The sequence below is a fragment of the Arachis hypogaea genome, chromosome 20 (genome assembly GCF_003086295.3).
Source record: "Arachis hypogaea cultivar Tifrunner chromosome 20, arahy.Tifrunner.gnm2.J5K5, whole genome shotgun sequence".
NCBI lineage: Eukaryota > Viridiplantae > Streptophyta > Magnoliopsida > Fabales > Fabaceae > Arachis > Arachis hypogaea.
The window spans coordinates 139131784-139144610 of NC_092055.1; the positions used below are offsets into that span (position 1 = coordinate 139131784).

Genomic DNA, 12827 nt, shown 5'->3' on the forward strand with positions numbered 1-12827 from the left:
TTTTTAGGAAATAGAAATTATAATTAATTATACGGTCTACTCATTTAGATTTTTATTAAATTAGAAACCAAAAGACAAAGAAACCTAAAGGGATAAAAATCATGAAATATAGTATAGCGGTACAGAATACCTTTATATTCACAATTCACAAATCACAAATCACAATGGTCATTGGTCAATGATAATGAACAGAGAGAACCAGAGAGGAATAGCAAGAGTTTTTTCCAAAAGAAAATCTCTTGACTTGCAGTGAATAGTTGATTTACTTCATTCTCTCAAATAGCAAATTGGTTTGTTCATCGATTTACTTTGAAAAACTCGATTACTTTGAAGTCTGATCTTTTTTTTCTGGGAATCAATTATCAAGTAAGTTATATTTTTTATGTTCTTTCAATTTTTGTTTTTCTCTTTTTGTTGATTTTTTTTAATCTTTGGAGTTCTTTTTCTATTGATTGTTCAACACATTTATTTTTCTACTGACAGTATCATGGAAATTTCTGAACTTGAAAATCAATTGTTAGTGTCTACTTCAAATGAAAACGCAAATAATATACAAAATGAAGAACTACTTTTTCCTATTGATGGAATATCATCACCAGAAATAGAAGTGGAACTTGAAGCAGAAGCATTAGACAACAATGAAGGAGAAAATCAAAGTGGAGAAGATGAAGAGGTAGAAGACAATGAAGATGAGGGTGTTATTCACAAAAATAAAAGGAAGAAAACCTCCTTTGTCTGGCAACATTTTAAAGAAGTAAAATTGTCTAATGGGGTTGTGAAGAATCAATGTGTTCATTGCAAAAGAAAATATGCTATAACTGACTCAAAAGCTACAAGTCAATTGAATAGGCATTTGAAGAACAATTGTCCTGGCTACAGAAAAATGGTGTTGGCAAAACAAAAAAAATTGAACTTCCCTCAAAGCGATTCAGCAGAGCATCCAAATGTCATTGGTCCTATGTTAGTAACTCCTGGTGGAAAGTATGATCATGCAAGACAAAGAGAAGTAACTGCACATTGGTTAATGATGCATGAGCATTCATTCAGCATTGTTGAAGAATTTGGTTTTTCATTGATGATGAAGTGCAATAATACAGCTTATGAGAAGATTGGTAGAAAAACGCTGAAAAGTGATTGTCTCAAAGTATATGAAGCTGAAAAGAAGAAGTTAAAGGCAAGTTTAAAAGATGTGAATAAAATTAGTTTAACTACTGATTTGTGGAAATCACAGAACCAGAAAATTGAGTATATGGTTATCACAGGTCATTACATTGATACAAATTGGATACTGCAAAAACGAGTTCTTAGTTTTGTTCATATTCCTCCACCTTGACGTGGTGTTGATATTGCAGATGCCATTTTCAAATGTCTTATTGAATGGGGTATCGAATCAAAGATTTATTCTATATCTGTAGATAATGCATCCTATAATGACTCATGCTTAAGGACATTGAAGGACATGATTTCAAGGCATAGAAAATTGCTTTGTGGAGAAAAGTTGTTTCATGTGCGATGTTGTGCACACATCTTAAACTTACTTGTTCAAGATGGATTGGGAAATAGCAGGAACAATTGAAAATATACGTGAGAATGTGAAGTTTATCAATCAGTCTGAGGCAAGGTTGCGTACATTCTCCGAGATTGTTCAACAATTGCAACTTCCTGGGAGAAAATTGATTCTTTACTGTCCTACACGATGGAATTCAACTTATCAAATGATATCTACAGCATTGCACTTTAAGGAAGTCTTCCCTCGATTCCAAGATCGTGAGCAAATTATAGATATCTTCCTGACCACGAAGAATGGGATAAAGTTGAAAAAATAGCTGAAGTTCTACAAGTGATCAATTGTGCAACCAATATCATATCTGGAAATGAATATCATACTGCCAACCTTTATCTTGCTGAGGTATTTCGCATTAAATTAATTTTGGATGAAGCTGTTAATAGTGGACCTTTTTTCATCAAGGAAATGGCTGCCAAAATGAAAGTGAAGTTTGATAAATATTGGAGTGAATGTAACCTTCTCATGGCTGTTGCTACTGTTTTAGATCCCATATGCAAATTGACAGGTCTTAAAATGTGCTTTCAGCAGATATATGGGCAAGAAGCTACAAGAAATATGACATTGGTGCATCAAATCTTGACAGAAATGTATCAAGAGTATGTCATTCTATCCAACGAGCAAGAAGGATCAACTTCACTGAGTGCAAGTGGCGAAAGTAGTATCAACTCTACAATGCAAAGTTCAAACTCCTCACAAACTGGGTGGTCAATAATGATAAATTTTGTAAAGGATGAAGAAGCAGTTCCAGCTTTAAAATCTGAGTTAGAGACTTACTTGGATGAACCAAAATATTTTCAAAGAGAACATGATGTAACTAGCTTCAGTGCTTTAGAATGGTGGAAGGTAAATCGTGGAAAATATAGGATATTATCTAGAATGGCAGCTGATGTTCTTGCTATTCCAATCTCAACTGTGGCTTCAGAGTCAACTTTTAGTGCTGGTGGAAGGGTAATTGATACATTTCGACCCTCACTAAGTCCGACTACAGTTGAAGCTTTAATTTGTGGAGGAGATTGGCTTCGAGTTTTTTATGGCCTAAGAAACAAGTCTAAGGTTGAAGATAGCTCTATGGAGATTACATTACCAATTTAAGTTGTCAAATAAATATTCAAAACTTGATAGCTGATAACTATAAGATGTAATGTTTTAAGTTTGTTAAATATATGGATGCATTGTTTTTTGTTTTGTTATATTAAAATTATAATTTTTTATATAGAACTATAGATTATGTTCCAGTTATTTGAGCCAGCTCGTGAGCTTTCCATGAGCTGAGCTTGAGCTTAAGAAATAGGCTCGATTGTTAATGAGCCGAGCCGTGAGCCAAGCTCAATTTTTGTGAGCTGAGCTTGAGCTTTGTCTGGCTCGGCTCAGCTCGGCTCACTTCCAGCCCTACTTTCGACTTGCCTATGGCGTGGAAGCCATGATACCAGTAGAAATCAACGTGCAAAGTCCAAGGGTGATCTTCTACGACGAGGTCAGGAACGTACAGGGGCACAAAGAGGAACTTAAACTGCTCCCTGAAATCCGAGAACAAGCCCAGATAAGAGAAGCGACACTAAAGCAAAGGATGACTACAAGGTACAACAAAAAAGTCATTCGAAGAAGCTTCAACCCAGACGACTTAGTTTTGATCAGAAATGACATTGGAGTCAATAAGTCGGGAGATGAAAAGCTAGCTGCCAATTGGAAAGGACCATACAAAATTAATGAGGTCTTAAGCAAAGGCTACTATAAGGTGACCGACTTAAACGGCACCGAGCTACCTAGATCATGGCATGCTTGTAATATGAAAAGGTACTATAGTTAAGAGCGAACTCTATTCCCTGATGTACTCTTTTTCCAACTTCATATTTTTTTCCCAAAGGGTTTTTCTGAAGGGGGGTTTTTAACGAGGCATCAAAATGGAGGCTAAGGGACTGCAAATTATCAACAAACCCTTAGTAGCAATAAAGTACCTTTGCGAATAAATAAATATCTTTTTCCAAATCTCTTTATAAATTCCTTTTATCTTTTTACCCTTTCTATGAAACGCGCCGACTTAAGCTCGACAAAGCGTGAAAATCCCATGAATCGACCTAGATGGTCGTCAGAATAAAACGGCGAGGTACAAGTCGGTGTAAAGAGGTTATAAAAGTAGATCATCAAAAACTCAGAAACTAGTCGACTTACAAGTCGGAAAAATCGAGGACGAATGAAATGCATCGCAAAAATAACCTAAGTTACAGAAACTCCATAAATAAAAAATTGAGTATAAGGAACAACCAAAAGAGATAAGAAAATCCATCAAAAATCAAAGGCACAGACTGTCCCAGGTTCCTACGAGTTCAAAAATGACTTAGAACAAGAGACAGCTAAGCCAAGATAAAAAGATTTTCAAGAAAAAGATTTTCTCAAAGGGTTTTTTGCAAGAATAACACAAACAAAAAAGAATGCACGCAACAAAAAGTGTCCTAAACCCTTATCCAAAAAGGGTATTTTAAATATTTTGTTTACGGCCAAAAAAGGCCGAGAAATGTCAAGTCACCATCACCAAAGAGACAAAAATATAAATATTGTTTAAAAAACAGGGGGGCCACAGGCCGGGCCCCATATAGCCATCATAATTTAGTTGGAAGAAGGCAGACCACCACCAGAAGGAGAAGGGCCATCACCACCAGGACCAGGAAGAGGAGTCGGAACATCATCGGAAGGAGTCGGAGCAGGCTGGTCGGGACCTTCAGAAGGAACCTTCGAGGAACTCGGAGCATCACCCCGAGGAGGAGACTCAATTATCCTTTTCCCTCGAGTCTTCAACTCGAAATCCGTTTCAGGTCGGGGAGGGGAGACAATTACGCCATTCACCACGATCTTGTCAGGGTCCAAGGGAGAAAGATCTAAGTCGGGGGCGATAACTCCGACTTGTTCCTTAAAGATCCTCCATGCCTCCTCTGCCCCCTCAGCAATTGAATCCTCCAAATCCTGAAAAGAATCCCGACACCCAAAAAGCTCCTTCTTCAGGTCTAAGTTCTCCGTAAACAGCCTGATATAATTCTGCTCTACCTTCTCCTTAAGGCCCTCCGCCATGGCACACTGGCCCATCAACTTCTTCTCCCTCTCTCGAATCCGATCCTTCTCCTCTTTCAACTTGGTAACCTCCTCCTTCAACTTCTTTTCCTCATCCTAGTATAGAGAAATTCTCCCCTCAAGCTCCTCAACCTTTAGGACTGAACCCAAAGAACTAAGGAGAGTATGTTAAAAAATATCCAGGAGTCTCGTACACACCCCAGCCGCCCGGATGCTCCCTTGAACTATCACATTCAGATGGTTCCGAACCATAGCATCATCCATATTAATGGATGAATGAGGAAAAATATAGTTTCGGACAAATTGGAGACCATCGAATGTAGCCCCGGAAGAAGAGCCAGAAGTCTTTCGCTTCTTCTTTTCGGGTTCAAGAGAAGATCGGGGTGGAGGAGGAGAAGGAAGAGAAGAAGTAGAGGAAGAGGATACCACAAGGGGACGAGAGAAAGTCCCCAAATTATGAGGAGGATGAGGAGGAAGATTGCCAGTGGTCCTCACCCGAGATCTCTTTTTGGCATCTTGAACTTTTTTATAAGAGGAGGCAGAAGCTTTCTTCACCATTTCTGAAAAAGGAAAAGACAGGAAAACCAAGTTACAAGGAAGTCAGAGCAAAATCAAGCAAATCGGAACCAAATCAGAAGAAACCATATCTACCTAGTTGAGTCTGAATAAAGGTCGGAGACCCCTGGAGGAATTTTTTCGTATCAAGATAAGGGGCTCTCCCCCAAACTTCTCGGAGGAACCCCACAACAGCCTCTTCAACCTCATCTAAATCATCCAAACTATACTTCTCCACAGGAGAAGCCTCTGACCAGTATAAAGGGAAACGGGAAATAAAGTTTTCATCCAGAAAAAAGGGGTGGTGACCATCTACAACTTAAACTTTAAAAAAGAATTTTTTTAAGTCATGAAAGGATTCATCAAAAATATTGAAAACTCTCCGACCTTGAATAGCGCGGAAAGATACCCACTGTTGTTTATTATTTTGCCCACTAAAGGGCTTGGTCATATGAAAAAGATAAAAGAAAATCCTCAAAGAGGTCGAAAAATCTAAGGCCTGACTGATAAGTTGGTAAACCTTCAAAAAATTCCAAGAGTTGGGATGAAGTTGAATATGAGCAACACGGCAATGGTACAGAACAGAAATCTCGAAGACAGAAAAAGGCAAGAACACTCCCAGTCGAGTAAAAAGACTCTCATACATGAAAAAGAAATGAGGGTCCTCCTCAGAAGCCCTCCCAAAACAAATCTGGTCTTCCAGACCCGGGGCAATCAGCTCATATTTCGGCTCGTCCTCATCAAAAGCACAAATCCTATGATGCGTGCGAAGATCAGTGATATAGTCAGTATCTACCAAAGGTTCTTCTCCAAGAACCATAACATCCACCCACTAAGCGAGGAACTCTAGAGAAGACATTTCTCCCTATATAAAAGAGGATAACGAAACCTACAAAGGAAAAAGAAAAAAAAAGGATAAAAAACAAGGTCTCTAAGGGGCCTGGGGTCAGATCCTCAACGAAACAGAGTCACTAAGCCTATAGTCAACACTCCTCTCAAAGGAAAAGCATGCAAACAAAAGCATTTGTAAAACAGAGAGAACAGAGAAAAGAACTAACCTTTGCTTGAAAAAGGGGGGAAGCGGTAGTGGCTCGGAGAAAGGAGGAGTCCCTTCGAACATAGGTCTCTTTTGGATAGAGAATGCAAATACAACAGTTTTCAGAAACGAAACAAAGAAAGAGAGGAAAAATATTTATAAATACATTAGGGGCATAATAGTAAAAACGGAGCCAGTCATTAATGAGATGCGCCGTTACCAATGTAACCGCTCCCCATGTGTAAATACAAAAATCCCTAACAGACGCGACGTTTGATTAGACACGACTGTTGGGGAACTTTGAAACACATCGGTTCCGAAAAATCACGTCGGTTCCTCAACAGGTCGGTTATAAGCCCAAGTCAAAATACTCGAGCCCAACTCTTAAAAAGAAATTGTACTCGAGTAAGGGCACTGTTCATACCCTGGCCCAATGCTAAAGGCCCATGTCCCAACGAGAGGCCCAATCCAAATGATTGACCCTCCCTCTACACCGACCTTCCCTCAAGAAGTCGGTTCTTATCACGACCTACTATAAGGAAGTCGGGAGTACAGATTAACTGGCAGATAACACCTATTCGAATAGGTAACTGCCCCTAGAATCTCTCAACCCACTTCCAGGAGCCATATCCCAATTTTCCTAAGATAAAGGGACAGTTAATCCTCTTTAAAAGAAGGATCTACTCCAACAGTGGTTATTGGTTCACCACTATAAATACACTGACATCCCTCAGGTATCTCGAAGTCCCAATACTCTCTAGACATGCTTACACCTTGCTAACTTAAGCATCGGAGTGTCTTTGCAGGTACCATCCCCCATTCTCTCGTGCACATAAGTCGGACGGAGGCCCCCTAGGCGTAAACCTGCTCGGAGGTTTCCTTCCTCAGACGATTGGGCCAACCAGCGAGTCCAGCCCATTAATCTCCGGTTACCCAACGTAACAAATACAATTAGAAAATATCATGTTATATATTTTAATTGTCAAATTTGTAATTAGTCATTGATAATAATATATATTGATAATGATATATAAGAGAGATAGATTAAGTGAAGGAACGAGAGAAATAAAAAAAAAAAAAGAGAAGAAAGAAGGAAGAATTCTTTGAAGTTGATTTTAGAAGAAAATATTTGATTTTAATTGAAATAAAAAAGTGACAAGTGCTACATTTTGATTATAAAATTAGTAATATATAATAAAATATATAATAAAATATAGATTTTTTAAAATATTAGATAAATTAATTTTAAATAAAATAAAAAACATACTAATTCTTAATATTTTAAGCAAACTAATTATGTGTAAGCAAAAATATGTAGTTACTTTATATTTTTGTTTCCAATATTTGTGTTTTTAAAGGGAGAGACAATTTTTTTTTAAACAAAATTATTATGTATACACTAATATCAATCATTAAAATCGAACAATGTATTAGATAAATTTTGATAATTTTTTTAAAAATTCAATCCAATAATATTGTGGAGTTATTTGGAGGTTCAAAGGTACACTCTAGACTCTACCGTTTAGATCAATGTTAAATTTGAAGTCCACCCATAACCCATTATCTTCTTGATGAACGTAAAGAGTATGCGGGAGGGGTGTTCAAATTCAAACCGATCCAAATTAAACCGTTCATTCAATTTAATTCAAACTGAAAATCGATTAAAACCACATTCATTCGGATTTGATTGGATTCTATTTTTTGCAAATCGCTGGATTGGATCGGATTTCGGATCTAATTTTCATAACCGATCCAATCAAATTCAAACCGCACAATGTACTATAATATTATTATTTTATTATTATATTTACAATTATACTTATAACATGTTCAATTTTTTATACATTTTTATATTATTTATGTATTATTATTATTTAATAAATATTTTATGTTCAAAATGTTATTTATTTATTTATTTTAACTAATCTATAATTTTATTTCTATTGTTATGTTATTGTTGGCTTTTTAAGATATTGTTAAGACTTGTTATGTCATTGTTGATTATTTAAAATTTGATTATTTAAAATTTGATGTTGAGACTTGTTATATATATTTAATTTTTTTAATTTATAAAACTGCAAATCTAATCCAATCCAAACCGCTTGAAATTGGATCGGATCGGATCGGATTTTTTAAAAATAGCATTCAATTCAAATCGCACTACAAGTAAAATTAGTGTGCGAATCGGATGAATTTTTGAATCAAAACCGATCCAAACCGCACCGCAAACACCCCTAGTATGTGGTGCTCTTCAAATTTAATAGACTCGTAAAGTGGTAGAAAATACAACGTTCCTTCAAAGAAAGAAAAAACTATACAAAATTGGGCTCTTATATTGATGAACGGGGATGGTTATTTCCAAAGATGATTTGTTCATATCATCAAAATGTGGCTCTAATTATATAGCAAAGAAAGGAGTTCGATATCTCTATGATAAGTTTAAAATTGAAAATATCATTAGACACAGGATTCTTGTGTATTATTCAACAAATTCTTGGAATTATTAAAGAGGGGAAAGGGAAGAGAAGATGATTTGGAAAGTTGACAGTCCACTAAAATTCATGAAGCTTCACTAAATAGAGTAGACAGTGGTGCTGCTTTATCTTTTTTGGCAATCCAAATCATGCTACTTTCACTATCTATTTTAAATTTATAATAAGATAACAACTAAATAATTTAACAAATAATTACATATTCTTGTGTTTGTATCTGGGTAATTATCCTCAAGCTTCAAGGATTTAAGCAATTTTTGTTGCATTCGGTATTATATTGTGGAAATTACATTTTTTTAAATAATAGTAATATAAAAATATTGAGAAATTCTCCACATACAAACGTTTTTTTATACAAGTCTTTACAAGTGCACCTTCTTCTTCTTCTTGCGCACGTTCTTCTTCTTCTTCCTCTTCTTCTTTTTCTTTTCTTTCGTTTCTTGCCTTCTCTTTCTCCTTCTTCAACCATTACTGCACGTTTTCATTGCACATTTTTCTTCTTCTTACTGCATGTTCTTCTTCCTCTTATTCTTCTTTTTCTTTTCTTTCGTTTCTTGCCTTCTCTTTCTCCTTCTTCAACCATTACTGCACGTTTTCATTGCACATTTTTCTTCTTCTTACTGCATGTTCTTCTTCTTCTTCTTCTTCATTTACGTGCTTTTCTCTTTATTTTCTTTCTTTGCTATTCTCGATTTCCATTGTTTTTTGACATCAAGCTTTGAAATCGTTTTTGAAAAAGAAGAAGCAGCAGAAGATGAGGATGAGAAAGAGAAAGAGTTCTGAATTATGCTTAAGGTGTACTTCAACGAATTTTGGGTGTATTTCTGTAATCCTTTGGGTGTATTTCTATAATCGTTTGGGTGAATTCCTGTAACCGTTTGGGTGTATTTCTGTAATCCTTTGGGTGTATTTCTATATTCGTTTGAGTGTATTTCTGTAATCGTTTAGGTGTATTTCTGAAGTTCCATTATCTTCAAATTTTGCAAGAAACTCGTTTTCATGGAGGAAGAAGAAGAGTCGTTTATAATGCATGGTGAGTAGTGCGCTTTGGAAACAGGAAGTGGTTGAATAACGTGCGTTTATTTACTCTTGAACGTGGGAGTATAATACGTGTTTTTTGTTAGGCTTGTGTCAACTTGTAAGATTTGTAAGCCAAAAAGACTTGTATGTGTAGCAGGCCTCAGAAATATTAGATAAATAAATTATTTTTTGTAACTAAATCTAATAAAATATTTTTAGATATATTTTTTTATTTACAGTATACACGCGTTCAATTTCAATTTCAGCATCTTCTGTATTTTCTTTTAAATTGATTGAATTTGATTATTAGAAATATTTGTACACGTAGTATCACGGATATCGATAATAATAATAATAATAATTTGTATAAAGTTATTAGTTGAGAATTATAAAATGATTTAATATGTTTAATTAAATTATCTGATAACTTTCCATTATCAAATTTATACGAAAGAACCACATGAATTTTTTTAAAAAAATATTAATAATAATAAGTAACGAAAACAAAGTGGACACAAAAAATTGAAAGTAAAAGCAGAGTGCTTTTTCCCTTTAATTCTCTTTAATCCTTTACCAATTAGCGTATAGAGTGTAGTATCTCCATTAGCACCATGAAAGTGTGGCTTGTTTCTACTTTAATTTAATATGTCCTCTCATTTTCACATAACTTCATTAAGAAGCAACTGAATCTGATAAATCCCTCACATATTTTTGTTCTTTCTAGCACACTGAATAAAGATGTATGTGACTAGACCTTTGTCTATGTACAGAAGATCACCAAGTACTCTTGAAGTGGCAACACCAGATGCTCCATATTCCGGTTATTTAGTGATCACCGACGAGGAAGCGGAGGCGGAGGACGCCTGTTGTTGGCGGCTATGCCGGCGGAAGAATGTTAAGAGACTGCCCTTCCCTCAGGACAAGATCTTCAGAGTGAGTCACTCATCAGAGTATCAGCAAACTTCAGACACTAAGGTTTGGTTTGTGCCTGTGCCTAATCACCCTCTTTCTTCCAACCGTTACTATATCATTAGAGCTAGAGGAAGATACAAAGGGTACGTTTTATCATCTTCTTTTCTTCAATCTTCATATGAACCCTTAATAAATCTCATGCTTATAGTTATACCTATATATATAGGGTCTTTCTATCTAGTATCTCTAATTTGGCTACATATGTTTAAAAAATGAAATCATTTGTACAGAAAATTTAAGGACTTTAAGGTAGCGTTTGGTGGAGAGACAGAAACGGAAAGACTGAGACTGAGAGACTGAGACCAAGAGACAGAGATTGAAATAAATCTCAGTATTCTGTTTGGTGTAAAGTGGGAGATAGAAATTGAAACAAGAATGAAACTCTAATTTAAATTTTACAACGAGTAAAATTGAAATTAATTAATTGAAATGAAGATATTTTAGGTATAAAATGTTATTAAAGTTTAAGTCTCCATCTCTAAAAATTTTAGTCCTCTGTGTCCATACGTTTTGGAGGTACTGAAATACTGAAATTTTAGGGATAGAAACAGAAATTTTAGTACCAACCTCTGAACCAATAAAGATGATACTGAGTCTCAGTCTCTCAGTCTCTTTCTCAGTACCTCAAAACAAACACTACCTAAGTTTATAAGAAAATGTTCAGTTATAATTTTATATAATTTTATACAATGGTAAAAATTTAGGTGCAGTCAACTTCACATAAAATTAATAGTTAAGAATTGTTAAATGATTTGACTGATTTGATTAAATTTTTATCTAACGGCCGGAAAATCGACTGCGCTCGAATTTCCACCTTTTTTAAATTATTTGTTCAGCCGAAACTTATAAGAAGAAACAATTATATATCTAAGATGGTTGTAATATATGGTTGAATTTTATTGTGATAATGCTGGGAAAATGTTATGATATTGTAGGAAAGCTTGTAAATGCTCAAGAGAGGGTGACATTATCCGTTGCTGCTTCAGTGATCTCTTGAATGACCAAAAACCAAAGCCTTTCAACTTAAAAGACTTGTATCAAATCTTCAAGATTCATAATCACCACACCGGCGGATTCTTTGCTAAGTCGATCACGCCGGACGGCATACCTCCCACATTCCTAAGAAAGAAAGGTTGGAGACTCCGAATCTCCGGCTCATACCGATCTTGCAGGCTAAGCGAAGCGCTAGGCGTCGACGCTCCCCTCAGAGAACAGCTTCCTGATTTTAACTTTACAGTTTCAAGAAAACGCTCGCCTCCGGTGATAGTTGGAAAATGGTACTGTCCATTTATATTTGTAAGAGAAGGGAAGAGGGTGAAGAAACAAATGAACAAGTCCTTGTTTTATGTGATGACGTTGGAGCAAAAATGGGAAGAGATTTACTCTTGTGGAAGTGATGAAATAAGTGAAGAGGGTAATGTGGTAATTGTGAATGCATATGTGGAAAGAGAGGTTGCTTTAGTTTCAGGAATGGAAGCCACAAAGCATTCAAGAAGTGATTGTAACAGCATGTTTTGGTTTAGAGCGGTTAATCCATATAATAGGAGAAGGGTGAGTGTGGGGTTGAGTTCAGCAATAATTGAGAACATGAGGTGGGTTCAAGAGGCTGGAGGGTGGGTTAATGGGAATGGGAGAGAGAGGGTTGTGAGAGTGAGAGAAGAAGTGAAGAGTGAAAGTGATGAATGGCAAAGGTTTGCTTGTTATGTTTTGGTGGAGAGTTTTTGTCTTAGGACATTAGAAGGGAGGTTAGTCATTAGATATGATTTTAGGCATACACATAAGATCAAATATAAATGGGAATAAACCAACTTAGGCTTAGGCTGGTCGAATCTTCAGCTTACTCATCCATTTAACTAAATATTAGAATTTCAAATTCTGTATAATATACAGCAACCCATTAATCAATGACAAACTTTTAAATGGATTTCAAATTCATGACAAATTACTCCTTAATCTATCGAATTAAAAATAATATTAGATAACAAAAAAATATAAATAGAAATAAGAATGGCCAAAACAATGTTATGTTGTACCCCAATAAAAAAAAACTAAAGATTTTAAATGTATCTTTAATTGGATTCAAATTGTGATTTTTAGTTGAGTATTTAAATGAAAATATTTT

The 12827-nt window shown here is 35.6% G+C and overlaps 2 protein-coding genes across 2 annotated transcripts; both read left to right on the forward strand.

Annotated features, from left to right (window-relative positions):
* Window positions 1–1547: 1547 nt before the first annotated feature.
* On the forward strand, window positions 1548–2659 carry LOC112786515 (zinc finger BED domain-containing protein RICESLEEPER 2-like). The gene is made up of 2 exons (XM_025829885.1): window positions 1548–1621; window positions 1783–2659. The coding sequence occupies exons 1-2, from the start codon at window positions 1548–1550 to the stop codon at window positions 2657–2659; spliced, it is 951 nt and encodes a 316-aa protein (XP_025685670.1).
* Window positions 2660–10350: 7691 nt separating this feature from the next.
* LOC112785203 (uncharacterized) lies at window positions 10351–12647 on the forward strand. The gene is made up of 2 exons (XM_025828650.3): window positions 10351–10788; window positions 11641–12647. Exons 1-2 carry the CDS (start codon window positions 10472–10474, stop codon window positions 12506–12508), a joined length of 1185 nt encoding a protein of 394 aa, XP_025684435.1. The 5' UTR covers window positions 10351–10471; the 3' UTR covers window positions 12509–12647.
* The last annotated feature ends 180 nt before the right edge of the window (window positions 12648–12827 follow it).